This window comes from Salvelinus fontinalis, chromosome 6 (assembly GCF_029448725.1).
Source record: "Salvelinus fontinalis isolate EN_2023a chromosome 6, ASM2944872v1, whole genome shotgun sequence".
Classification (NCBI taxonomy): Eukaryota; Metazoa; Chordata; class Actinopteri; order Salmoniformes; family Salmonidae; genus Salvelinus; species Salvelinus fontinalis.
In genome coordinates this window covers 28,301,626-28,327,819 of record NC_074670.1, presented here as the reverse complement: position 1 = coordinate 28,327,819, position 26,194 = coordinate 28,301,626, and the positions used below count along the sequence as shown (strand labels likewise).

At 47.2% G+C, this 26,194-nt stretch overlaps 2 protein-coding genes and 1 pseudogene across 6 annotated transcripts; all 3 read right to left on the bottom strand.

Annotated features, from left to right (window-relative positions):
- Positions 1–1,337, bottom strand: part of LOC129858590 (dihydropyrimidinase-like) — a 96,247-nt pseudogene extending 94,910 nt beyond the window's left edge.
- LOC129857557 (uncharacterized) lies at positions 853–14,986 on the bottom strand. Of its 5 annotated transcripts, XM_055925914.1 has the most exons (13): positions 14,869–14,986; positions 13,078–13,160; positions 12,267–12,537; positions 12,014–12,169; positions 11,744–11,868; positions 11,315–11,351; positions 10,793–11,067; positions 6,541–10,181; positions 6,041–6,249; positions 5,639–5,726; positions 5,381–5,476; positions 1,334–1,421; positions 853–1,017 (listed from the first exon to the last, which is right to left on the bottom strand). In XM_055925914.1, the coding sequence occupies exons 1-12, from the start codon at positions 14,977–14,979 to the stop codon at positions 1,384–1,386; spliced, it is 5,130 nt and encodes a 1,709-aa protein (XP_055781889.1). In that variant the 5' UTR covers positions 14,980–14,986; the 3' UTR covers positions 853–1,017; positions 1,334–1,383. The 5 variants fall into 5 exon arrangements, with proteins under 5 accessions (XP_055781889.1, XP_055781888.1, XP_055781890.1 ...); XM_055925913.1 differs by lacking the exons at positions 853–1,017; positions 1,334–1,421 and having other exon boundaries at positions 5,227–5,476; XM_055925915.1 differs by lacking the exons at positions 853–1,017; positions 1,334–1,421 and having other exon boundaries at positions 5,227–5,476; positions 12,267–12,451.
- A 5,500-nt stretch (positions 14,987–20,486) lies between these two features.
- Positions 20,487–24,971, bottom strand: LOC129857556 (polysialoglycoprotein-like). Its single transcript, XM_055925912.1, has 6 exons — positions 24,079–24,971; positions 23,832–23,897; positions 23,585–23,668; positions 22,769–23,446; positions 21,816–22,292; positions 20,487–21,166 (listed from the first exon to the last, which is right to left on the bottom strand). The coding sequence occupies exons 1-6, from the start codon at positions 24,137–24,139 to the stop codon at positions 20,595–20,597; spliced, it is 1,938 nt and encodes a 645-aa protein (XP_055781887.1). The 5' UTR covers positions 24,140–24,971; the 3' UTR covers positions 20,487–20,594.
- Between the last annotated feature and the right edge of the window lie 1,223 nt (positions 24,972–26,194).

Sequence of the window (26,194 nt, the reverse complement as noted above, 5' to 3'; positions counted from 1 at the left end):
AAGAATACCAGAAAATATTCCAGTCTGTGCTAGAAAAACAGTCCTGTAGTTTAGCATCTGCCTCATCTGACCACTTTTTTATTGATCTAGTCACTGGTGCTTCCTGCTTTAATTGTTGCTTGTAAGCAGGAATCCGGAGGATAGAAATATGGTCAGATTTGCCAAATGGGGGGCGAGGGAGAGCTTTGTATGCATCTTTGAATATGGAGTAAAGGTGGTCCAGAGTTTCTTTTCCTCTGGTTGCACATTTATCATGTTGATAGAGAGAGAGACAATACATTCCTGATCAGGTCACTTGGTTAGGAAAACCCCCTGACCCAACACACTGTGTCCCGACACACTGGGTCCCAACCCACTGGCTCCAACCTCCTGGATCCAACATCCTGGATCCAATCTCCATCTCTTCATTACTTGGTTATGAAAACCCCCTGGTCCCAACACACTGGTCCCAACCCCCTGGTCCCAACCCCCTGGTCCCAACACACTGGTCCCAACACAGTTGTCCCAACCCACTGGTCCCAACCCCCTGGCCAAACCTCCATCTCTTCATTACTTGGTTATGAAAAATCCCTGGTCCCAACACACTGGTCCCAACCCCCTGGTCCCAACACACTGGTCCCAACACAGTTGTCCCAACCCCCTGGTCCCAACCCCTGGCCCCAATCCCCTGGTCCCAACCCACTGGTCCCAACCCACTGGTCCCAACACAATTGTCCCAACCCACTGATCCCAACCCCCTGACCCAACCTCCATCTCTTCATTACTTGAAGGAAATCATTCTCCAACACACTAGAGCTCTGTCTTTTCGTGGAGTTGTAATTGAACAGTGACTACACAGTTGAATGTGGGGAGGTGTATGTATGCATTGACTCACATCCACCCCAAGGTCCAGGAGGTACTTGACTATGCTGATCATGCCGCTGGAGGCTGCAGAGTGGAGAGGGGTGTAGGCCTTCTTGTCTTTACAGGACACCTCTGATCCATGAGAGGCCAGCAGTTTCACCACCTCAATGTGCCCTATGGGGGGGAAAAGAGAGACAAACAGAGATGGAGAGAGAGACAGACAGATGGAGAGAGACAGAGAGATAGGCAGAGATATAGAGGGAGAGAGAGGTTAGTTTACAGTGGTACACAGCATCATAAACAATACCTACATCGTGTTAGTACAATTGAAAACCTACATCTTATCAACATACTTAGTCCATCATTCTGACATAATAACACACTAGAGGTGGACCATACAGCTGAGCTGTGAGGCTAACACACAGCCAATTCATTCACTCACTGGGATAAGGACATTAGTCAGAATGTAAATGTGTGGTCAACTCATTACCCATGTAAGCAGCCCAGTGGATTGCTCGGCGGTCCTTCTTGTCAAAAGCATTAATGTTGGCTCCTCTGGAGAGAAGCAGCATCACCATCTAACAGGAAAAGGAGAGAGAAACAAAACACAGGCTGAGGAAAACTAAAGCAAGATCTGCTCAAATCTGGCGTCAAAGCCTCTCTTGAACAAACTCAAGCATACAACTAGGGCTGTGACGGTCATGGGACTTCCGGTGTCGGTGATTGACGTGCGGTATGTACACAGTCATCGACATAACTGACAGCCGACGGACGGACGGGGGAAACATTAGCAAAGGAAAACGGAGTGTTTAGGCCTAACTGTCTTGCTCATAGGCGCGCGAGTCTCAAGTTAAGGGGAAGCTCATTTTCACCATAAAAAATAAATAAAGCATTCTATGCATCATCACATTTACAGACTTTTGTAAGATAGCTGACTATTGCTAATGTGATTAGTAAATTGGATAGTCATCATTTAGGTTAATAATATAACTCAATCACTGTTCACAAAAAAACGGCTGTTCAATGCAGCGCGTGGTGGAGTAAGGCTAGGCTAGGCTATGTCAGATATGTTTCTCTTTACAGGATTTTTTCCCCCCCTTGTTAAAATATTTTTTATCATGCAATTCTACTACACTTTATATGACTATAGAGATTAGCAGAAACTTTTTCAATATGACTTTCAAGTGGCACTGACCCAGGGATAAAGAAAGTGAATATGCACACTCACCGGGGATATAGCCAATGGCAACAATACTGTTCGCTCAATTAAGTTGAGAATTTTGATAACTAAAAGACAGATTAGTCTTTTCATTGTCTTCTCTTTGAATCAATAGCCAATTGCTTTCCAAACTATGTTAGCCCGAGATAGTGTTCAGTCTTTCGTGACATGCACTGTCAGGCTCATGTAAGAAGTCATATTTACACTTGACCACGTCTGTGATCAGTGCAAAAAAAATGGACGTCCTTTAGCTCTGTCCGAACCTCCCCCTTCACCTTGAAAAAGAAAGGTTTGGGAAACCCTGCTTTAACAGGCTAAAACTATTTTAAACCGGTCTTATTTTGAGACTAAGTCTGCTCCAGCCTATAAGAACGAGGAGAAATGTCATAAAGTAAGTAAAACCAGATCATGAACTACAGTACTGTAAAGTGACAGATACTGAACAAGGTGCATACGGCTGATGGAAGGAGGCATCTGTTCGTAAATTGCTGGAGCACAGAAAGGATATGTCCAAAACACATCCTACCTTTCCCAATGATGAGTAAAGGCCTTTTGGCCTACCTTTCCCAATGATAAGTAAAGGCCTTTTGGCCTACCTTTCCCAATGATGAGTAAAGACCTTTTGGCCTACCTTTCCCAATGATAAGTAAAGACCTTTTGGCCTACCTTTCCCAATGATGAGTAAAGACCTTTTGGCCTACCTTTCCCAATGATAAGTAAAGGCCGCTTGGCCTACCTTTCCCAATGATGAGTAAAGACCGTTTGGCCTACCTTTCCCAATGATAAGTAAAGGCCGTTTGGCCTACCTTTCCCAATGATAAGTAAAGGCCGCTTGGCCTACCTTTCCCAATGATAAGTAAAGGCCGTTTGGCCTACCTTTCCCAATGATGAGTAAAGGCCTTTTGAACTACCTTTCCCAATGATAAGTAAAGGCCGTTTGGCCTACCTTTCCCAATGATAAGTAAAGGCCGCTTGGCCTACCTTTCCCAATGATGAGTAAAGACCGTTTGGCCTACCTTTCCCAATGATAAGTAAAGGCCGTTTGGCCTACCTTTCCCAATGATAAGTAAAGGCCGCTTGGCCTACCTTTCCCAATGATAAGTAAAGGCCGTTTGGCCTACCTTTCCCAATGATAAATAAAGGCCGTTTGTTCTACCTTTCCCAATGATGAGTAAAGACCGTTTGGCCTACCTTTCCCAATGATAAGTAAAGGCCGTTTGGCCTACCTTTCCCAATGATGAGTAAAGGCCGTTTGGCCTACCTTTCCCAATGATGAGTAAAGGCCGTTTGGCCTACCTTTCCCAACGATAAGTAAAGGCCGTTTGGCCTCCCTTTCCCAATGATGAGTAAAGGCCGTTTGGCCTACCTTTCCCAATGATAAGTAAAGGCCGTTTGGCCTAACTTTCCCAATGATGAGTCAAGCCCGTTTGGCCTACCTTTCCAAATGATAAGTAAAGGCCGTTTGGCCTACCTTTCCCAATGATGAGTAAACGCCGTTTGGCTTACCTTTCCCAATGATGAGTAAAGACCGCTTGGCCTACCTTTCCCAATGATGAGTAAGGGCCGTTTGGCCAACCTTTCCCAATGATGAGTAAGGGCCGTTTGGCCTACCTTTCCCAATGATGAGTAAAGACCGTTTGGCCTACCTTTCCCAATGATGAGTAAGGGCCGTTTGGCCTACCTTTCCCAATGATGAGTAAAGGCCGTTTGGCCTACCTTTCCCAATGATGAGTAAACGCCGTTTGGCTTACCTTTCCCAATGATGAGTAAACGCCGTTTGGCTTACCTTTCCCAATGATGAGTAAAGACCGCTTGGCCTACCTTTCCCAATGATGAGTAAGGGCCGTTTGGCCTACCTTTCCCAATGATGAGTAAAGACCGTTTGGCCTACCTTTCCCAATGATATGTAAAGATCGTTTGGCCTACCTTTCCCAATGATGAGTAAAGGCCGTTTGGCCTACCTTTCCCAATGATGAGTAAAGACCGCTTGGCCTACCTTTCCAATGATGAGTAAAGACCGTTTGGCCTACCTTTCCCAATGATAAGTAAAGGCCGTTTGGCCTACCTTTCCCAATGATAAGTAAAGGCCGTTTGGTCTACCTTTCCCAATGATGAGTAAAGGCCATTTGGCCTACCTTTCCCAATGATAAGTAAAGGCCGTTTGGCTTACCTTTCCCAATGATAAGTAAAGGCCGTTTGGTCTACCTTTCCCAATGATGAGTAAAGGCCGTTTGGCCTACCTTTCCCAATGATGAGTAAAGACCGTTTGGCCTACCTTTCCCAATGATGAGTAAAGATCGTTTGGCCTACCTTTCCCAATGATGAGTAAAGGCCGTTTGGCCTACCTTTCCCAATGATGAGTAAAGACCGCTTGGCCTACCTTTCCAATGATGAGTAAAGACCGTTTGGCCTACCTTTCCCAATGATAAGTAAAGGCCGTTTGGCCTACCTTTCCCAATGATAAGTAAAGGCCGTTTGGTCTACCTTTCCCAATGATGAGTAAAGGCCGTTTGGTCTACCTTTCCCAATGATGAGTAAAGGCCGTTTGGCCTACCTTTCCCAATGATGAGTAAAGGCCGTTTGGCCTACCTTTCCCAATGATGAGTAAAGACCGCTTGGCCTACCTTTCCCAATGATGAGTAAGGGCCGTTTGGCCTACCTTTCCCAATGATGAGTAAAGACCGTTTGGCCTACCTTTCCCAATGATAAGTAAAGGCCGTTTGGCCTACCTTTCCCAATGATAAGTAAAGGCCGTTTGGCCTACCTTTCCCAATGATAAGTAAAGGCCGTTTGGCTTACCTTTTCCAATGATAAGTAAAGGGCGTTTGGCCTACCTTTCCCAATGATGAGTAAAGGCCGTTTGGCCTACCTTTCCCAATGATAAGTAAATGCCGTTTGGCTTACCTTTCCCAATGATGAGTAAAGGGCGTTTGGCCTACCTTTCCCAATGATGAGTAAAGGTCGTTTGGCCTACCTTTCCCAATGATGACATGTTTGGCCGGGGTAGGCCGTCATTGTAAATAATAATTTGTTCTTAACTGACTTGCCTAGTTAAATGAAGGTTAAATAAAATAAAAAATATATGAAGTGCTTCACTATAAATACGTTTGACTATGTGGTTTGAAGTACTTTACCATTATCTTGCACAAACAGTAAGACAGAAATCAATGCAGTAATGTTTTATTAAATAAAGGCTCTGATTAAAATAGTAATAAAATCAGGCATTTGGCTAATTCTTCTTCCCAAAAGCTCCTCTGAATGGTTTGGAGACGACTCTGGAGATAGCTCGTAACACCCTGACTATGAGAGGGCGTTTACGGGACTGGGACTCCTGGGGAGCAGGGGCCAGTGTGGTTGTCAGGTCCTCCTTGGGTGGGGAAGTGGATGGAACCTCTGGAACCTCACACTCAGCATCTGTGATAAGAATATTTCATAATCAGAAAATGAACGTGTGTGTTTGTCTGTCTGTCTGCCTGTCTATCCGTCTGTCTGTCCGCCTGTATCTGTAGTCACTGTTTTAACAAGCTGGCCATAGGGTGATACATCAATATGACATTATCGATGCTTATCACTTACTCTGTGAAATACGAGTCTCTCTGAGACATTTGGTAGGCAGCGCATCCTGTTCAGGGTGGCTCTTCGGTTCCTCTTTTGTCTTGAACAGCTGTTGACAAAACACATCAGGACAACTGAGCCTGTGTAAAATATATGGTATGCATCCCTAAAGGCACCCTATTGGCTACGTAAGGCACTACTTCTGACAAGGGCCCATAGTGCTCTTGTCAAAAGTAGTGCACTACAGACATTGACTCTCTCCCATGTGTATTAGGATTGTATTACAGCGGCCTCACTCAACCTCCTAAAGACAATGACAACAGCATTGTTCTAATGCTGAGAGACAATAGGGGTTTAGTGAATCTGTAGGGTACATTTCAGCCCTGCCTTACAGAGGTAATCTCAAAACACTGAGCCTCCTACCTTCATCCTGATCTTTGGAATCTTGCCAATTTTGGGTAGGAAGCGCCACTTCCTGTTCTTCTTAATCTCTTCCCCTCTGGCAGAGGGAAGGCGGGCCATGCCGTCAGCCTTTACATCAGCCGGGCTAAGGCCCCTGGCGGGGAATTCCTCAGTAGCATTAAGGTCAGCCACAACACCATGAGTGATGTCACTTGCGGCATTGCTGGTGTCTAAGTAAGAAGAGCAAGCTGGTGTGACCGACCTGGGTACAATAACTGGGAGAAGAGGACGCAACAATGGAAAGCAGTCACTGCGTTCCAAAAGGCATTCTCTTCCCTTTATAGTGCACAACTTTTGAACAGGGCCCATAGGGTCTGGCTCTGGTCAAAAGTAGTGCACTAAACATGGAAGAAGGTGCCATTTTGGACACAACCAGCAAAGTTCACATCATAAAACGCAATGTATTGAGCATCATGTTACAATGAAGTCCTATGCAGATGAAAAGAGGTACTTTCACTTACCACCCTCCATTGCAGACTTGGACAGATCAGTCAGACTGTCCATCACCATGTCTGTCATCAACTTGATGACCTGATCCAAAACCCTGTCAGCAGTGGGTGGCATAGGCCTACCCAAACACTGCCCCAGGAGTCTGCTAACAGAAGTGTGGGCAAAGCTGTAAACGAGCCCTGACGCATCGTCCTTTGACAGCTTCCTCAGTGCTGGCTTTGGCAGCGCTGGTTGAGAGAGGCTTCTGTGGCCAGTCATGGATTGAGGCTGGCGTCTTATGGTTATCTCCTGAATGAGACCATGGACCTTTGCGATCAGGTTGCCAGACGCATCTTGAAGGGCTTCAATTGACAGAAGCCTATCCAGATTTTCTTCTGCTGAAGTCATCTCTAGGTCGTCTGTCTTCAATGTGTCCATTATAGTTTTCACTATGATACTGGTGTCAGATATGTTCATTTCTTGTTGGCTCACAAGCGCTGACTGTGAACCTGTCTTGTCCATTGCGTTAGAGGTATGGCATTCTGTCCTTGTGATCTCATCGGCAGCGCTCATGTCAGGCAACAGGTCAAGGCTCTCCAGTAGAGAGTCTAACATGTTAGTGGCTATCAGACACTCCTCACTTGCATTCTGCCCAACAGATGAACTCTCAGAGTTGGCCAATCTGCACTTGATCACATTTAGGATCAAGCTGAGTGTCTTCTTTGCAGTTTTGCTAAAGCCTTCTTGGCTGAATGCCACTGTTCCGTCTTGTAGAGCCTCAAGAGGTTCACAACTTTCACTCAATCCACAACCATGGAGAGGAGAGGCTCTCTTCAAACTGGTGTCGCTCACAACTAACATACTCCTGGTGGGCAGACTGACATCCTCACTGCATGTGTCAATTACATGGTGGTATGTGGAGGAGCCACTCGAAGACACAAGGGCTTTAAACCTTTTAGTCAAACAGACTTTTGAAAATGGCTTCTCACTTCTCACAGACGGAGGGCGGCTCGTGTCCTTAACAAGAGCAGTGTCAGGGGACTTCGAGCATCTGAGTGTATCCACAGGGGTGGAGTCCAGCACATCTTTAGCTGTGGTGACTGACACGGGTGGAAAAGACAAAAAGACATTCAGTCTATCCTTTACTCTGTGGTACATGATTTGAGCAGCAAAAAATGAGTTGTCAAAGACAACTCTGGGATTGAGTTGGGACTGCAGCTTTTTCTCTCCTAGTGGGAAGGAGTCTGCGTCCTCCACTGTGTACTGGGATACACTTTCAAGGTCTTGCACGATCATATTCAATATATCTTCAGTTGTAGAAACCACATGGTGTGAGAAGGTGATGCTAGGCATGCTCTGTGGCAAAGAACAGTTGGCTTCGCTAGCAGCTCTGAGAATGGCCTCACGCACAATCTGTTTGGCCGTAGCTCGGAACTCAGCACTGTGAAAGCTCTGGATGGTAATGTTAGAGGTTCTGCTGGCTGCACTACGAGATCGCGTGAGCGTGGCAATCTCGGCTGACGTCACGTCACTCGAAATGGTGAGGTCCTCCAATTTCGAAATTATCGAGTCCAACTTCTGGTTGAAGTCGAAAGACGCATTTGATGTGTTCTCCCCAACGGAAGCGAAGCGGTCTTCCTTTGAAGTCTCCAACCTCAGCACCGAGATCACCTGTTTGATGACCCCTTTAGTGCAGGTGTCGAGGGTGAGCTGGTGGGCTGAGGCTGAGGACATAGAAGAGGTATTACTGTCTGTCTTCTGTACAGGAGATACCTCCACAGTGGTCTCAGTTACAAGTAGTCCAGTGTCATAGAGCTCAATTTGCACAGGAGTATTTTGTCCCTCAGTGAGAAGGTGAGAGGTGAAAAGCTTCCTCAGTTTGTCCAGGGTTTTGGTATAAATCTTCTGGGAACCTGAACTCACTTCCACCCAGAACATTTTGCGACCTGATTTCGTACGCATGGAGGCCTTATTGACCTCAGATACCTCATGCAGGTCGGAAATAATTCCACCAAATAGATCCGAGGATGCCTCCTCAATATTCTCCGCGGAAACACAGACAGACAGAACTTCCGACAGTTTCCCACAAGTGTCGGTTTTATCCAGCACGCCAGTATATGTCACAGCTGCATCCTGAATGACCTGAGTGATGCATTGCTCAGCTTGGACGATACACTCCTCCACTGGTTGACCATGGAGTATGTCAACTTTATCAGCAGGGAGCACCTTCTGAATACTCACATTCTCCTCTGATGGGCGTGGGCTGTTGAAGATAATGCTCTCAGTGACCATGTTAGAGGAGGCGAGAGATGAGTCGAGAAGCAAAGACCTGTATATTATCGAGGTGGACATCTCTGGGTGCTTTATCATAGCAGTCTCCTCCAAAATGGCTGACGGGCCCTGGACGACGTCAGAGATATCCATGTCCTCAATGGTCTCTATCAGAGACGATAGTAGGTCTCTGGCTGACAGGTTGGTAGGTCTCTGGCTCTCGAGCTCCGTTTTGATTGCTTGACAGACAGTTGCTGCAGCAACAGCAGAGCTACAACACAACTGCTTCAAGGTGGAGTCAGAAATAGATGATGACAGATCTGTCATGGACATGGTGGAGAGTTGACTCTCAGAGACAAAGGGTCTGAGTTTGACAGACACCTGTCTGACCAAGTCCCCAGCAAGAGCTCTCATATCTATTGCTCCACTAGCTGAGTTGTAGGAGCAGGCACTCTGTGGCCTTGACGGGCTCCTGCTATCCAAAAATCCTGTTATCCCAAAAACCTCAAGTACAAGATCCACAACATCGGATGACACTTCTGTCATTCTGTTGTTGGACAGAAATTGACTTGGATGAATGGTGCCTGCATTCAGAGTCCAGTCGCAAATAGAGTTGTTGGACTGACTCTGGACTAGTGGAACTAGACAGGTTTCACTTGGACCTTGACCAAAGAGTTCTGCCATTTTGAGCAGAACTGATCTTAAGACCTTTGACTTGGAAATGTTCAGCAGTGGGTCGTTGTTGGACAGTCTGGTGGACGGTCTGCTAGCCGATCTCTGAACAACTAGGCTTTGTACTTCTGCCGAAATGGCAGTGAGAAAATAGGTCAAGGGGCTGGTCGCTCGTCCCTTGTTTCCTCTGTTGGCTTTTGCCTTGAAGATGCTATCTATGATGATGACTATAACCTGTCCAGCCAGAGGACCCAATATGGCCTCAAGCTCCCTCTCTAACTCAAGGGGAGACTTGTGGCCACGCGCAATATGCTCTATGGCATGGGAATACATCTTAGCAGACACCATGCTTAGCATCTCTTGGGCAAACTGCTGACTTGCTGAGATACTACCAGACAGCGGACCTAGAGTTCCCTGACTGAGACTTGGCATTAGCTCAGCCAATCTGGAGTTGAGAAGGTTCATAACCAACTCTACAATACCCATCATAAACCTGGTGTCCGGTGGTTTTTTGACAGGGCTGTATTTCTCCCGTCTACTCCAACTGGACGACAGTACGATGTCACTCTGCGTCTGGCCGCTCTGGACCATGTTGAAGACAGAATCCTCAGAGATTCCAAACACAGATCTCAGTGGTGCTGAGTGGGGTCTGTGTCTCATCTCTCTATCACCACCCTCAGGTGAGCAGACATATCGCTCTTCGTCCTCACTCAGCAAGGAAGTCATGGACCTGCAGAATGCACAACAGAAATGAATAGTACATGGTAACAAAATACAAAATATGATCCAAAAATTTGGAAGTATCTAAGTAGAATGGATATTTGTACTTATAACAAGGGACATGGGAATAATGTTTTTAGAAAGACCTAGCAGAAGAGGAGGGGAAAGAGGTAAGTACCTATGAGAGGAGGGGATAGGGGTAAGTACCTATGAGAGGAGGGGATAGGGGTAAGTACCTATGAGAGGAGGGGATAGGGGTAAATACCTATGAGAGGAGGGGATAGGGGTAAATACCTATGAGAGGAGGGGATAGGGGTAAATACCTATGAGAGGAGGGGATAGGGGTAAATACCTATGAGAGGAGGGGATAGGGGTAAGTACCTATGAGAGGAGGGGATAGGGGTAAATACCTATGAGAGGAGGGGATAGGGGTAGGTACCTGTGAGAGGAAGGGCTAGGGGTACAGGTACCTGTGAGAGGAGGGGCTAGGGGTACAGGTACCTGTGAGAGGAGGGGCTAGGGGTACAAGTACCTGTGAGAGGAGGGGCTAGGGGTACAGGTACCTATGAGAGGAGGGGAAAGGGGTAGGTACCTGTGAGAGGAGGGGTTAGGGGTAGGTACCTGTGAGAGGAGGGGAAAGGGGTGGGAGTTCGTGTGCTGCAAGCGGTTCTAGAACTGGTGCGCCTACTGGGTCCTCCACTAAAGCTGAATCTGACGCTGTGGCCAAGAGAGGTCACTTCTCTTGCCCCATTACTTCCTGATCCAGAAGAGCTTGACGAATCAGAGAGCTCGATCTGCATGGTGAGGTCAAGGGCGGGAATGACCACAGTGGATGTAGACTCCATCACCCAATTTGTAATATCCATGCACCTGGCACTAAACTCATGTCTGCTTATCTGAAATGTTAAAAGACCATACAGAGTTAGTTTGTTAACGGAGCTGCACTGCTGCACCATGTGTTTACTCAAGCTAGTCAATTAAAGCAGTGGTTCAGGATGTTCCCCAATGCTGGAAAGGGGGGCATGAGTGAAAAAGTTTGGGAACCTCTGAATTAAAGGTCCTGCTCGATTTCCACCAATAAGAGTTTGGAATGTTTGGTCCATCTTACCAACATTAACTACTTTAGAAGTGACTATAACTCACCCCGGCACGCATATTCTCACTCAGCAGATTCCAATGGCTGAAAAGTAAATAAAGGTACACAATTAAACTACATGACATTACCTCTATTCTCTTAGATTACGTTATGGATGGACCTCTACGGAACTAGGCCACATCCAAACATCCCTGATTGGTCATTTGGTCAGTTGAGTCCCTTGTATTTGCCCGAGATTATGGGAGAATCTCAATCTACTCACATCCTTCTCAAAACCCATTGGACGAGAAGGTCAAAAGGGAGGGCTTTCTCATCCAACTGGTTTTAAGGAGGCGAGAAGAGAGTTTGCAATTGAGATTGTCCCTATGGGTGCGTCCCAAATGGCCCCTATTCCTTAAATACTGAACTATTGTTGACCAAGGCTCTAATAGGGAACATATCTAGGGGGTAAATGGGGAAGCCAAAGAGAAACTTACCCATCCTTCATGTCCTGCACAAAGGTGTGTAGGTCTGGGTGGCTTCTCTTTCCCCTGCTGAGGGTGAGGCTGGTCTGGGAGGCTGCAGCCTTGTGGGTCACGGTAGTGAAGGTCACCACTGCAGCCTGATGGGGACGACAGAAAGCAGACTTAGGCTGGAATTCAATCAAATTCGCCATAGCACTGTTAACAGAATGTCTGTTTACGAACTACTGTCTGCATGCACAAACAGAAATGTACACACACACACTGTTATCTGGAAGCATTTACCTTTGCCACTCGTTCAGTCTCCTGGGATTGAGATGGCCCGGCTGTTTCTAGATCATCACTCTCCTGCATCACACTCTCTCCTTCGACCTCCAGTGTCAGAGTTGATGTGGCTGTCTTCAGATCAACCTGATTCAACTCACTCTCTCCTTTGGCCTCCTAGATTAGAAGACCTTTACTAGCTCAAGCTTGGAAAATTCATTTGTAATTTTAATCTTCAATGCATCATTAAAACACAAAACACAATACATCATACCTCCGGTGACTGAGATGGGATGACAATGGCCTCGTCCAACTCACTCTCTCCTTCAACCTCCTGTGACTGATGAGGTGGGATGGCAACAGCATCGTCCAACTCACTCTCTCCTTCAACCTTCTGTGACTGAGACGTGCCATCTGTCTTCAGATCAGCCTCCTGCATCTCAATCTCTCCTTCAGCCTCTAGTGACAGAGTTGGGATATCTGTCTCTAGAACAGCCTCTTCCAACTTGGTCTGTCTCTCAACCTCTCTGTGATCTTTATCAGATCTAGATACAGAAAAAGGAATCGCTCTAAGGCCACTATAATGTGAGTGTGAGGATGTGTTCCAATTATAGAATTAGAATCATAGAAGTAGAATGAACCATTCTAGAACTAGAATAGAATCACTCGAATTATATGGTTCCAATACTCTGAGATGACTCGGCCTATCCAGAGTTATATATAGAGAGAATTTGGCAAACTTTTAGGAAGGACTCCATGTTAGCGGCTTTGAGCCTTTCATTTACCCTTTCATTATAAGTCAATTATAAAATAGATGTTCAGTTACATATTATTGTTTAAAATGTCAATATTGCGCATGGGGAGCAGCTTTCATATGGATATCTTTGATTATACTGTGTCATGTAATGTATACATATTGATGCAAATGCAACATAATGCAGATAGATGTCCCATCTCTCTAAATACATGGCTCTGGGCCTACCTCTCCATAGGCGGTGACCTTTGACCTACTACATAATCTGTATCTGTAGGCCTATGTGATCCTGTAACCAGTCACAAATGTGTCATTAGTGTAAATCACTTACCTGTCTTCCTTCATAACATCACCGTCATTGATGGGGTCATCCAGGTCTATGAGGGTGAGGTCATTCCCACTGACCTCTGACTCCTGAAAGACAGCACAAAGTCATGTTTTGAAGTCACCTACTGTGTCGCCTTTAGCCGTGTTGAAAACAACTGGGAACTCTCTGACTTCCGACTTCAGTGTGTTCAAGACAATCGGGGTAAAAAACGAACTCCGACAGGGAAAAATTGTTTTCAACAGTCGTCCAACTTGGATTTCCAAGTCAGACGCAGCGCGGCTTGGCGGGTCATGTTTCGGAGGACTCCTGACTCGACCTTTACCTCTCCCGAGCCCGTTGGGAAGTTGCAGCGATGAGACTAGATCGTAACTACCAATTGGATATCACAAAAAAATGACAAAAACTCTGGCATCTTTTTAGAGCTCCAACTTTCCGACCTAAAGATCATGGAAGTCATGAGTTCAGTTTACCAGTCAAATTGCCATGGTCAGAGGCTCTATCCTTTCTAGTGATTCTATTTCTATGGTCACATCATAGTGCATCATATCTATGCTTGTGTCCGAAATAGCACCCTATTTCCAATATAGTGCACTTCTTTTGGCCAGAGCCCTATAGAGTGGCACAGTAATGAGTCATAATCCCCATAAAACCTAGTAGTCAAGCAGGGAAATGGTTCCAATTGTTTTTCCACCATACATTTTTCCCATAGTGGATTTTAGAAACACTTAAAATAAGGGCTGTGTTTCAGGTAGGCTTACCCTGGTGTGACATTTTGATAACTGTGTAAATCTCTCGGACAAGGTGACTTTTATCAACATATTCGCCTGTATTTACCCCCCAAATATTAAACGCTAATTAGCTGTTAATGTGGCTATCATAAAGAATTTCAAATGTCACGATGATCATGCTGATTGAGGCAAAGGTAAGAATCTCTTGATTAACTATCTAATGTTAGCTAAATGTAGTAATTAATAAATTGGCTACATTTCTTTAAATGGACAATTCTGTGAACTGTTTAGTGCAAGTTTTAAATTGACACAATACCTGTTAGCAAAGATGTCAGCTAGAAATTACGTTTAGGAGCTTGCAGGGATTTGTAGTTTTGCATGTCTACTTTGATGCTAATTAGACATTTCAAATCTGAGAGTAAATAGAGCCAAATGTATTGCTAAAAGTCACCTTGTCTGTGAGATATTTACATGGTTATAAAAATGTCACACCAGGGTAAGCCCACATGAAACACAGACCTTATTTTATGTGTTTCTAAAATTGCCTATGGGAAAAATGACAGAACAGAAATGTGACAGAAATGTGAAGGTGGTGTCATAATAACCTTTGACCCTAGACCCCCATTTGACCCACAACAGATTCTACTGTACCTTTAGCCAACTCTCATGACTCCCCGGCCATAGACTTTGTAATTTGATATTACAGAATGAATAGCACATAATTTCATTTATTTAACAATATTTAATCCACAGTACTTAATATAAATGGGGATTTAAAAATAATTATAAACTGGGTGGATCGAAACCTGAATGCTGATTGGCTGAAAGCCGTGGTATATCAGACTACTGTATACCATGGGTATGACAAAACATGTCTTTTTTACTGCTCTAATTATGTTGGTAACCAGTTTATAATAGCAATAAGGCACCTCGGGGATTCGTGAAATAAGGGCTTTGTCCGAGCTAGCACTTCGGGTTGCGTCGTGCGTAAGAACAGCCCTTAGCCGTGGTATATTGACAATATACCACAATCCCTTGGGCCTTATTGCTTAAATAACATGCCTACCTTGAACTCTTTATTCTCCATGTCCTTGCAAAATTCAGCACATTTCCTTGCCAAAATGAACGCTCCTCCAGCACTAGCGAGAATCACTGAACTGCTCCCGCAGTTTCGCATCAGTTTCAACATTTATCAGTGATGACGTAACAATGCTGTACAGATTTGACGCACTTCCAATCTCGTGCTGATGCAACGCTCTGTGCGGGTGTAAATTCACGCATGGACATTCTGCGAGTTGTAAACAAATGTAGGCTACTATTGCCCTTAAAAATGTTATGTTGTGGACGCAACATAACCCAGAGCGATAACCCAGAGTTCATCATTAAATAACATTGATTACTCATAAAATATACAGCAAACTTCAGATACTGAAAGAATTCATGGGAGTTTCGTGCTAGTTCCATCCGTTTAAAAGAATGATAATGACACGAAAAAACCTGTGAACCTCTTGTTGCTGATTTGGTGAACATAGCAAATGTATTGCACATATTTCATATAAAGTAGACCAGAGTTTTTCAATCGGGAGCCCGTTTTTGCTCCCGCCCAGCATCGACATCTGAGGTCCCTGTCAAGCGTGGGATTGAGAAACAAACACTCTACTTCTCCTCTGAGGTTGATTAACTCAAATGGCAAAATAAGGAAATCATCCTCATCATCACTGTGTAGAATATGCATGTATTTTACACTAATCAGGAATAGATAGGAATTTGGTGTGTGAGTCTGTCTGGACAGTCAACTTCCTGTGGAAAATCAACACCATGCCTGCATCCCAGATAGCACCCTATTCCCTATGTAGTTAACTACTTTTGATCAGGGCCTATAAGGATCTGGTCAAAAGTAGTGTACTAAATAGGGAATAGGGTGCCATTTGTCATTTGGAGACCACTACAGGAGCAGGTAGGCTTTACTCACAGCGAGGTGTAGAGGGCTGATGGCAGCTCTGACATCAATGTCGTTTAGCATGTCTGTCCCTGAGGTTTCAATTAGTTGAGGAAAGACAAGGACGGCCAGTTCAGACTTGTAACATATTTACTTGGAAGGTTAGTCTAGTAGCATGTGTAACATGGTAAATCTCAGTGACCAGCCCCTGCAGACATACTGGGGTGTTGCATCCATACCTTAAACAAGCAAGTGTGAGGAAAAGTTACCAATTTTTCAACACTGATACCAAGACCGATTATTGGAGGACCAAAAACAGCCGACACCGATTAATCTGACGATTATTATTATTATTTTTTTTTTATATATATATATATTCACTTGCAATCTGGAAAAAGAACAGCAAGAGTGACGATGCGTCCACGACAAACATGCAGCCACACCTTAAAACCTACTGTTGGGTTCTGAGAATATGAAATATACTAATTCATGTCACTGAGGGAGAGAGCTTACTGTATAACGTTTACATTATGTCAGGATATGTTATTGTTAGCCATCTGGGATCCTCTGGGATTTTTTGTTTATTTCACCTTTATTTAACCAGGTAAGCTAGTTGAGAACAAGTTCTCATTTACAACTGCGACCTGGCCAAGATAAAGCAAAGCAGTGCGACACAAACAACAACACAGAGTTACACATGGAATAAACAAGCGTACAGTCAATAACACAATAGAAGAATAAAGTCTATACAGTGTGTGCAAATGGCGTGAGGAGGTAAGGCAATAAATAGGCTATAGTTTCAAAGTAAGAAAAATTTTGCAGACTAACACTGGAGTGATATATGAGCAGATGATGATGTGCAAGTAGTGATACTGGTGTGCAAAAGAGCAGAAAAGTAAATAAAAACAATATGGGGATGAGATGGGTAGATTGGGGTGGGCTATTTACAGATGAACTATGTATAGCTGCAGTGATTGGTTAGCTGCTCAGATAGCTGATATTTAAAGTTAGTTGGTGAAATGTAAGTCTCCAGCTTCAGCGATTTTTGCAATTCGTTCCAGTCACTGGCAGCAGAGAACTGTAAGGAAAGGCGGCCAAAAGAGGTGTTGGCTTTGGGGATAACCAGTGAGATATACCTGCTGGAGCGCGTGCTACGGGTGGGTGTTGTTATCGTGACCAGTGAGCTGAGATAAGGCGGAGCTTTACCTAGCTTATAGATGACCTGGAGCCAGTGGGTCTGGCGACGAATATGTAGCGAGGGCCAGCCGACAAGAGCATACAGGTCGTAGTGGTGGGTGGTATAAGGGGCTTTGGTAACAACACGGATGGCGCTGTGATTGACTGCATCCAGTTTGCTGAGTAGAGGTTTGGAAGCTATTTTGTAGATGACATCGCCAAAGTCGAGGATTGGTAGGATAGTCAGTTTTACTAGGGTAAGTTTGGCGACGTGAGTGAAGGAGGCTTTGTTGCGAAATAAAAAGCCGATTCTAGATTTATTTTCGATTGGAGATGTTTGATATGAGTCTGGAAGGAGAGTTTACAGTCTATCCAGACACCTAGGTATTTGTAGTTGTCCACGTATTCTAGGTCAGAACCGTCCAGAGTAGTGATGCTAGTCGGGCGGGCGGGTGCGTGCAGCGAACTGTTGAAAAGCATGCATTTGGTTTTACGAGCGTTTAAGAGCAGTTGGAGGCCACGGAAGGAGCGTTGTATGGCATTGAAGCTCGTTTGGAGGTTAGTTAACACAGTGTCCAAAGAAGGGCCAGATGTATACAGAATACTGTCGTCTGCGTAGAGGTGGATCAGGGAATCACACGCAGCAAGAGTGACATCGTTGATGTATACAGAGAAAAGAGTCGGCCCGAGAATTGAACCCTGTGGTACCCCCATAGAGACTGCCAGAGGTCCAGACAACAGGCCTTCCAATTTGACACACTGAACTCTGTCTGCGAAGTAGTTGGTGAACCAGGCGAGACAGTCATTTGAGAAACCAAGGCTGTTGAGTCTGCCGATAAGAATACGGTGATTGACAGAGTCGAAAGCCTTGAAGGTCGATGAAGACGGCTGCACAGTACTGTCTTTTATCGATGGCGGTTATGATATCGTTTAGTACCTTGAGCGTGGCTGAGGTGCACCCATGACCAGCTCGGAAACTGGATTGCACAGCGGAGAAGGTACGGTGGGATTCGAAATGGTCAGTGATCTGTTTATTAACTTGGCTTTCGAAGACTTTAGAAAGGATGGATGGATGGATATAGGTCTATAACAGTTTGGGTCTAGAGTGTCACCCCCTTTGAAGAGGGGGATGACCGCGGCAACTTTCCAATCTTTAGGGATCTCGGACGATACGAAAGAGAGGTTGAACAGACTGGTAATAGGGGTTGCAACAATGGCGGCGGATAATTTTAGAAAGAGAGGGTCCAGATTGTCTAGCCCGGCTGATTTGTACGGGTCCAGTTTTTGCAGCTCTTTCAGAACATCTGCTACCTGGATTTGGGTGAAGGAGAAGCTGGGGAGGCTCGGGCAAGTAGCTGCGGGGGGTGCGGAGCTGTTGGCCGGGGTTGGGGTAGCCAGGAGGAAAGCATGGCCAGCCGTAGAGAAATGCTTATTGAAATGTTTGATTATCATGGATTTATCGGTGGTGACCGTGTTACCTAGCCTCAATGCAGTGGGCAGCTGGGAGGAGGTGCTCTTGTTCTCCATGGACCTTACAGTGTCCCAAAACTTTTTGGAGTTAGAGCTACACTATGCACATTTCTGGTTGAAAAATCTACCAGACACGGTCTGGTACCAATCACCAAGACAGCCTTGAGTTGGGGAGGAGTGAGCACTTTAGGGTAGAGGTCAGGTCAGATGAAGTGAAGAACAGATATCACAAAGGTTCTGTCTAGCAACAGAGATGCATTGGCTGTTCAGAGGTGTAGGAGTAGACTCAGCATAGGAGAAAGGATTAAATATCAGTGCTTGTGTGAATATGTTTTTTGTCTAATGCAGCTGTCTTGACCCTCTGGGAAGAATAAACTTGGTTTAAGCTTTCATAGTGTCCGTCGGGTTTTTACTTTGAGAATTAGAACCTAACAGTTGGCACTGCGAGCAGGGTTCACCACGATTTGCAGTCGAACTAGAGATTCTGAATCAGTGAAACAGAAACAAGGTAGGCACAGTTCCTACACCTTTCATCACTAATTCTGATATCTTGGGGAGATGAGAGTCGTAGGCTGAACCAATTATAGGGTACGGACCCAGAAAGCCTGAGCTTATTCAGTAATCCCATTGTATATCGACCGGTCGTAGATTTGTGGTATATGGTAAGTCCCGGCAGGTAAACCCGAACAGGCGGGTACCTAGGGGGTAAGACCCAGGTGGGGTTGGTTACCTGCTATACCTGTAACGAGAGGGTGCAAGTCTAGCCGCAGTGGCCATGCGGCAGTAGAGTGGGTGTGGATGGATAAAGTGACATGCTTGTGTACTAAGATAAAAAGTTGCCATTCAGGGTTAGAAGAAAAGCAATAAGATACTCGAAAGCTTTTGGATTTGGGTGTATTAGCAGTAGCAATAAAGAGAGGTTGGTTTTATGCCCTCTTGGGGTGGGGAAACATGACAGATGTGGAAATAGGAAGACAAGTGTGAATAATCTTGGTAATGTGTGTTATCAACAGTGATATTTGAACAGATTGGAGATGACTATCCATAACAATAAAATCCTTCATACAGTGAGGTTAGGTTACCATGCTTGTCCTGAACCACAGCTGTAGACACAGCCTCCTCCAGGTCCTCAGACACTAGCTTGTAGGTCTGTAACAGTTGGGTCCAGGGTGTCACCCCATTTGAAGAGGGGGATGACCGCGGCAGCTTTCCAATCCTTGGGGATCTCAGACAATATGAGAGGTTGAACAGGCTGGTAATGGGGTTGCGAAAATGGCGGCGGATAGTTTCAGAAATAGAGGGTCTAGATTGTTAAGCCCAGCTGCGTGTACGTGCTTTTTGAATTCATGGCGACTAAGTACGGTTTGCTACGACGCACACCCTGAGCATTCATCATGCGGCTAGAGAAGGCCTGTATGAACAGACTTCCTCACGCTTCTCATTGAAATTTACCGGTTTCTTCCAATGGTTTATCCCATGTAAATCGGAGTGGGTGGGAAATCCTGGTCAAACTGTTCCTGCCCTCAAACCCTAGGTTAGCTGCTCTACAAGCAAATCTTGGAAGAGCCTGGACCTGATAGCAGCCTGCCAGCTAAGACAGATTAGCATTGACTTATTTAAACCTGAAAGTTTGGATTGGCACTGGGATATGAAGACCAACCGCCAAAACGATGGGCTAATGATACGAGAGCTGGTTTTACATGTAAGCATTCACTAATAGGAAACCAAGTCAGTTACGAGAGAAGACACCCAGCAGAGTCATTTAAATGCAAGTTGACAACCGTGATATTAGTTAGCACTGACACCATTAACCCCGATTCTAGCAACAGCCTCATGTACAAACCCCAAACACTCAGTTCCACAACCATCAAGTTTAAATGAACTAGAACCCATTCCACATCATGTGATGCTACTAGCATAATTTGACCAAATGTAGCTTAAGGCAAATGGTGATTTAAGCACAGGGGTCAAAGTAAACATATTGCTGATGCCAAAGCATGGTTATAATGCAAAATAAATGTTGCCATCACCACAGTTACTCAAGTCATAGACCTCAACTGCAAGTAGGAACCGTCAAAACAATACTGAGGACACAAGTATTACAGTTAACGTTTAATTGAGCCAAAACAAAAAAAAATGCAGTTACATACAACCTGGACTAGAATACCCATGAACTCTTGCATGGACCCCGAGCACCATGTCCCACATCAGATATCCATGTTTGTGGTCAACGGGGACTCAGATGCAGAAGTGAACAGTTCCTCAATGGCATGGTCAGACGGGCCAGTGGCAGCTTCAGAGGTAGCGTCGTCAGACGGGCCAGTGGCAGCGCTAGCGTCGTCAGACGGACCAGTGGCAGCGCTAGCGTCGTCAGACGGACCAGTGGCAGCTTCAGAGGTGGCGTCGTCCGACGGGCCAGTGGCAGCTTCAGAGGTGGCGTCGTCCGACGGGCCAGTGGCAGCTTCAGAGGTGGCGTCGTCCGACGGGCCAGTGGCAGCTTCAGAGGTAGTGGCGGCGTCGTCAGACGGGCCAGTGGCAGCTTCAGAGGTGGCGTCGTCAGACGGGACAGTGGCAGCTTCAGAGGTGGCGTCGTCAGACGGGCCAGTGGCAGCTTCAGAGGTGGCGTCGTCCGACGGGCCAGTGGCAGCTTCAGAGGTGGCGTCGTCCGACGGGCCAGTGGCAGCTTCAGAGGTGGCGTCGTCCGACGGGCCAGTGGCAGCTTCAGAGGTGGCGTCGTCAGACGGGCCAGTGGCAGCTTCAGAGGTAGCGTCGTCAGACGGGCCATGTGGCAGCTTCAGAGGTAGCGGTAGCGTCGTCAGACGGACTAGTGGCAGCGCTAGCGTCGTCAGACGGGCCAGTGGCAGCTTCAGAGGTATTGTCGTCAGACGGGCCAGTGGCAGCGTCGCCCGACGGGACAGTGGCAGCTTCAGAGGTGGCGTCGTCCGACGGGCCAGTGGCAGCTTCAGAGGTGGCGTCGTCCGACGGGCCAGTGGCAGCTTCAGAGGTAGAGGCGGCGTCGTCCGACGGGCCAGTGGCAGCTTCAGAGGCGGCGTCGTCAGACGGGCCAGTGGCAGCTTCAGAGGCGGCGTCGTCAGACGGGCCAGTGGCAGCTTCAGAGGTAGAGGCGTCGTCAGACGGGCCAGTGGCAGCTTCAGAGGTAGAGGCGGCGTCGTCAGACGGGCCAGTGGCAGCTTCAGAGGTAGAGGCGGCGTCGTCAGACGGGCCAGTGGCAGCTTCAGAGGTAGAGGCGGCGTCGTCAGACGGGCCAGTGGCAGCTTCAGAGGTAGAGGCGGCGTCGTCGGACGGGCCAGTGGCAGCTTCAGAGGTAGAGGCGGCGTCGTCAGACGGGCCAGTGGCAGCTTCAGAGGTAGAGGCGGCGTCGTCAGACGGGCCAGTGGCAGCTTCAGAGGTAGAGGCGGCGTCGTCAGACGGGCCAGTGGCAGCTTCAGAGGCGGCGTCGTCAGACGGGCCAGTGGCAGCTTCAGAGGCGGCGTCGTCAGACGGGCCAGTGGCAGCTTCAGAGGTGGCGTCGTCAGACGGGCCAGTGGCAGCTTCAGAGGTGGCGTCGTCAGACGGGCCAGTGGCAGCTTCAGAGGTGGCGTCGTCAGACGGGCCAGTGGCAGCTTCAGAGGTGGCGTCGTCCGACGGGCCAGTGGCAGCTTCAGAGGTAGTGGCGGCGTCGTCAGACGGGCCAGTGGCAGCTTCAGAGGTGGCGTCGTCAGACGGGACAGTGGCAGCTTCAGAGGTGGCGTCGTCAGACGGGCCAGTGGCAGCTTCAGAGGTGGCGTCGTCCGACGGGCCAGTGGCAGCTTCAGAGGTGGCGTCGTCCGACGGGCCAGTGGCAGCTTCAGAGGTGGCGTCGTCCGACGGGCCAGTGGCAGCTTCAGAGGTAGCGTCGTCAGACGGGCCATGTGGCAGCTTCAGAGGTAGCGTCGTCAGACGGGCCATGTGGCAGCTTCAGAGGTAGCGGTAGCGTCGTCAGACGGACTAGTGGCAGCGCTAGCGTCGTCAGACGGGCCAGTGGCAGCTTCAGAGGTATTGTCGTCAGACGGGCCAGTGGCAGCGTCGCCCGACGGGACAGTGGCAGCTTCAGAGGTGGCGTCGTCCGACGGGCCAGTGGCAGCTTCAGAGGTGGCGTCGTCCGACGGGCCAGTGGCAGCTTCAGAGGTAGAGGCGGCGTCGTCCGACGGGCCAGTGGCAGCTTCAGAGGCGGCGTCGTCAGACGGGCCAGTGGCAGCTTCAGAGGCGGCGTCGTCAGACGGGCCAGTGGCAGCTTCAGAGGTAGAGGCGTCGTCAGACGGGCCAGTGGCAGCTTCAGAGGTAGAGGCGGCGTCGTCAGACGGGCCAGTGGCAGCTTCAGAGGTAGAGGCGGCGTCGTCAGACGGGCCAGTGGCAGCTTCAGAGGTAGAGGCGGCGTCGTCAGACGGGCCAGTGGCAGCTTCAGAGGTAGAGGCGGCGTCGTCAGACGGGCCAGTGGCAGCTTCAGAGGTAGAGGCGGCGTCGTCAGACGGGCCAGTGGCAGCTTCAGAGGTAGAGGCGGCGTCGTCAGACGGGCCAGTGGCAGCTTCAGAGGCGGCGTCGTCAGACGGGCCAGTGGCAGCTTCAGAGGCGGCGTCGTCAGACGGGCCAGTGGCAGCTTCAGAGGCGGCGTCGTCAGACGGGCCAGTGGCAGCTTCAGAGGTGGCGTCGTCAGACGGGCCAGTGGCAGCTTCAGAGGTGGCGTCGTCAGACGGGCCAGTGGCAGCTTCAGAGGTGGCGTCGTCAGACGGGCCAGTGGCAGCTTCAGAGGTGGCGTCGTCAGACGGGCCAGTGGCAGCTTCAGAGGTGGCGTCGTCAGACGGGCCAGTGGCAGCTTCAGAGGTGGCGTCGTCAGACGGGCCAGTGGCAGCTTCAGAGGTGGCGTCGTCAGACGGGCCAGTGGCAGCTTCAGAGGTGGCGTCGTCAGACGGGCCAGTGGCAGCTTCAGAGGTAGCGTCGTCAGAGGACAGGGCATCATTTGCCGTAGAGCTACCATGGTTTGGAGAAGCTTGAGATTCTACTTCATTAGTCTCTAAATACTCTGGAGAGAAAACATAAAGGAACAGTTGGGTATTCTACAGCAACACAGCTGTTCTACACGGTAAAGGCCAAATTGCCATTCGAATGTTAAGCAACATGAACCCAACACAGATTTAAAAGTATATGTTTCAGGCCGTACCTTCTCTGTCTTGTTTAGCGTCAGACCCTATGGATCGGAGCAAGGCCAGGGCATGCACAATGGAGATGTCGTTTGATGACAGCTCTGAAAAACGTAGGTTAAGGTACACAAGCAAAATGACCAAATCAAAGAGTTTGACAACATTATTTAGACAACTGAGTTACTCTATGGTGTTGAATGAGTGTCAAACACAGCAGCACCATAGACACAGTACAAAGCTAGAGGGGTTGTGGAAAGAAACACTTACCTCCAAGTCTGCTCTGCAGAGAGACTTGCTCTTGCTTCTGGGACTTTCCAACAGGGTAACAAGAAACTGAGGAGAAAGTGTTAACAGAAGTGGAGTTGACACAAAATAACTACATATATTAATAGCAGTGAAGAATAAAAGTTGACCAACGCGAAAGAAACATTCAAATTTTAATCTCACACTTGTAAAGTTCTGCATATTTCCCAAACAAATCCCTTCAATCCAAATAAAACATTAGTGAACCAACCTTTGACAACCCCCACAGTCATCACAAAGAGCAGTAATTCTCTCACACCTCCCATGATCATGAGAATAGTCTGTGTTATCAACAGGTAATGTCTTCCCGTGGCCTGTATGAGGCTTATATAGGCCACTAATGACCTTTTACCTGACAAACAGGACTTAACGATCAATTAACAAGCTTGATTGAGGTGTTACATTCAGATAGAAATAGACCATGTAGAACGTATGTTGATTCTTTGGTGGGCAGGCAATCTTTTCTACTCCATATATTGCATTTATATCTGTAATGTTTAACCCTAATGGTCTCAGATCAGCAGTAGAAAGAAGTAGGCCTAATTATTTTAGGTGTAATCTTCAAAGATATTAGGGGGAAATAAACACTGTACCCAAATCCACTTTTTACAATGCTCCTGGGAAATGGGTAGGCCTCCACCATATAGTCCTTCACAGTTTTACAGCTGTGTTATACTCCTTTATTTACATAGATCACATACATAAATATATATGTTAGCTGTAGGTAGCTTTGGGATAAAATTCCCATATTGTATTGTTACTAACATAAATCATAATATATCATATTTTCCTCATTTGCTCTGTTGGAGACTCGGCTGGTGGAGGTTCGTCATATGAAGAACATTCAAGTGGGTGTGACCCCTAAACTGTAGGAGGGGCTCAGTGGGGTGACAGACATCCTGTAAGGGATCTCCAGCTAGTGTCTGAGGACCTGTACGAGGCTGTGTCTACAGCTGTGGGGCAGGACAAGCATGGTAACCTTACCTCAATGTATGAAGGATTTTATTGTTAGGGATAGTAATCTCCAATCTTTTAAAATATGTCTCTGTGTCTCTCCACCAATCTCCCTTCTCTTCCCCATCCCCCAACCCACTTCAGTAGGTTCAGCCCAGGATAAGTGCACCATCCTGGCTGTGATCCCCAGTCCAGCTGCTCCATGTAACCTAGCTGGGAAGCAGGACCTTGTTACGGAGTCTAGTTGATAGGTAATCGACTAGTTGGACTGTTCCCCAGACTCCAGGCGTAGGGATTTGTACAATGCTTAACAAGGCTATTGAACTTAACATTGGTGTCTGTCTTTATTCCTTAATCCAATTTATCTTACAGAAACATGGTATCAGAAGTGGCTCGGAAAACACACGTTTGTTATTTTTGTAGCTAAGTACAGTATAGGCGCAGTTACGTTCCATATGCGAACACAAGCCGTTTCCTACTCACAACACTGATCAACTCGTTGTTAGCTGGCTAGCTAGCATCACTACCTACCTCCATGACTGAAGGCAAAGAAATCTCCTATTCCATTGCTATGGCAGCGAACATTCCGCCATCAAATCACATGGTTCTCACAGGGGACTGGAATACTAATTGGGACAACTTCAGGGATGAATTCGAGGACTATGCGCTGGCGACCGGTCTACATGAGAAACCCAACGAGGTACAAGCGGCAACTCTGAGGAGTTTAATGGGCAGCGAATGCAGGCATATCTACCGGCACAATCTCACCCTCACGGCACGACAACAGTGTGATGCAAAGGCTATATTGGATGCATTGGAGAATTACTTCAAACCCGCCCGAAACGTAATTTACTAGCGGTTCGTTTTCGGAAGCTGCAAACAGGAAGAGGGTGAGTCAGTACACAACTTTGTAACCCGTTTGAGAGAGAAATCCGCCACTTGTGAATACGGGGGATTGAAAGATGAACTGATTCGTGACAAAATGGTACTGGGAATTGCAAATGAGAATACGCGCCGGCGTCTACTGAGAGAGAGAGGCTTAACATTAGTAACTGCCATCGAAATGTGCCGCACTGCTGAAGTCACTGACATGAGAATGAGAGCAATGGAAACGGAAACCCCACGCTCCGACGTTGATACTATTCACGCTGTTGCTAGGCAGACATTCAGACAAAACCAATCGAGGCAGAGTAATTCACCACGAACGGTGAACACAGAGAGCCCCGTAGCATGTAAATACTGTGGGAATACACACACACGTGGCAAAGAGCACTGCCCGGCCTATGGAAAACCATGCAGAGCTTGTGGAACTAATAATCACTTTGCAAAAGTGTGTCTCAAAAGCAAAAGAAGGGTGAGTGAGGGCAAGATTC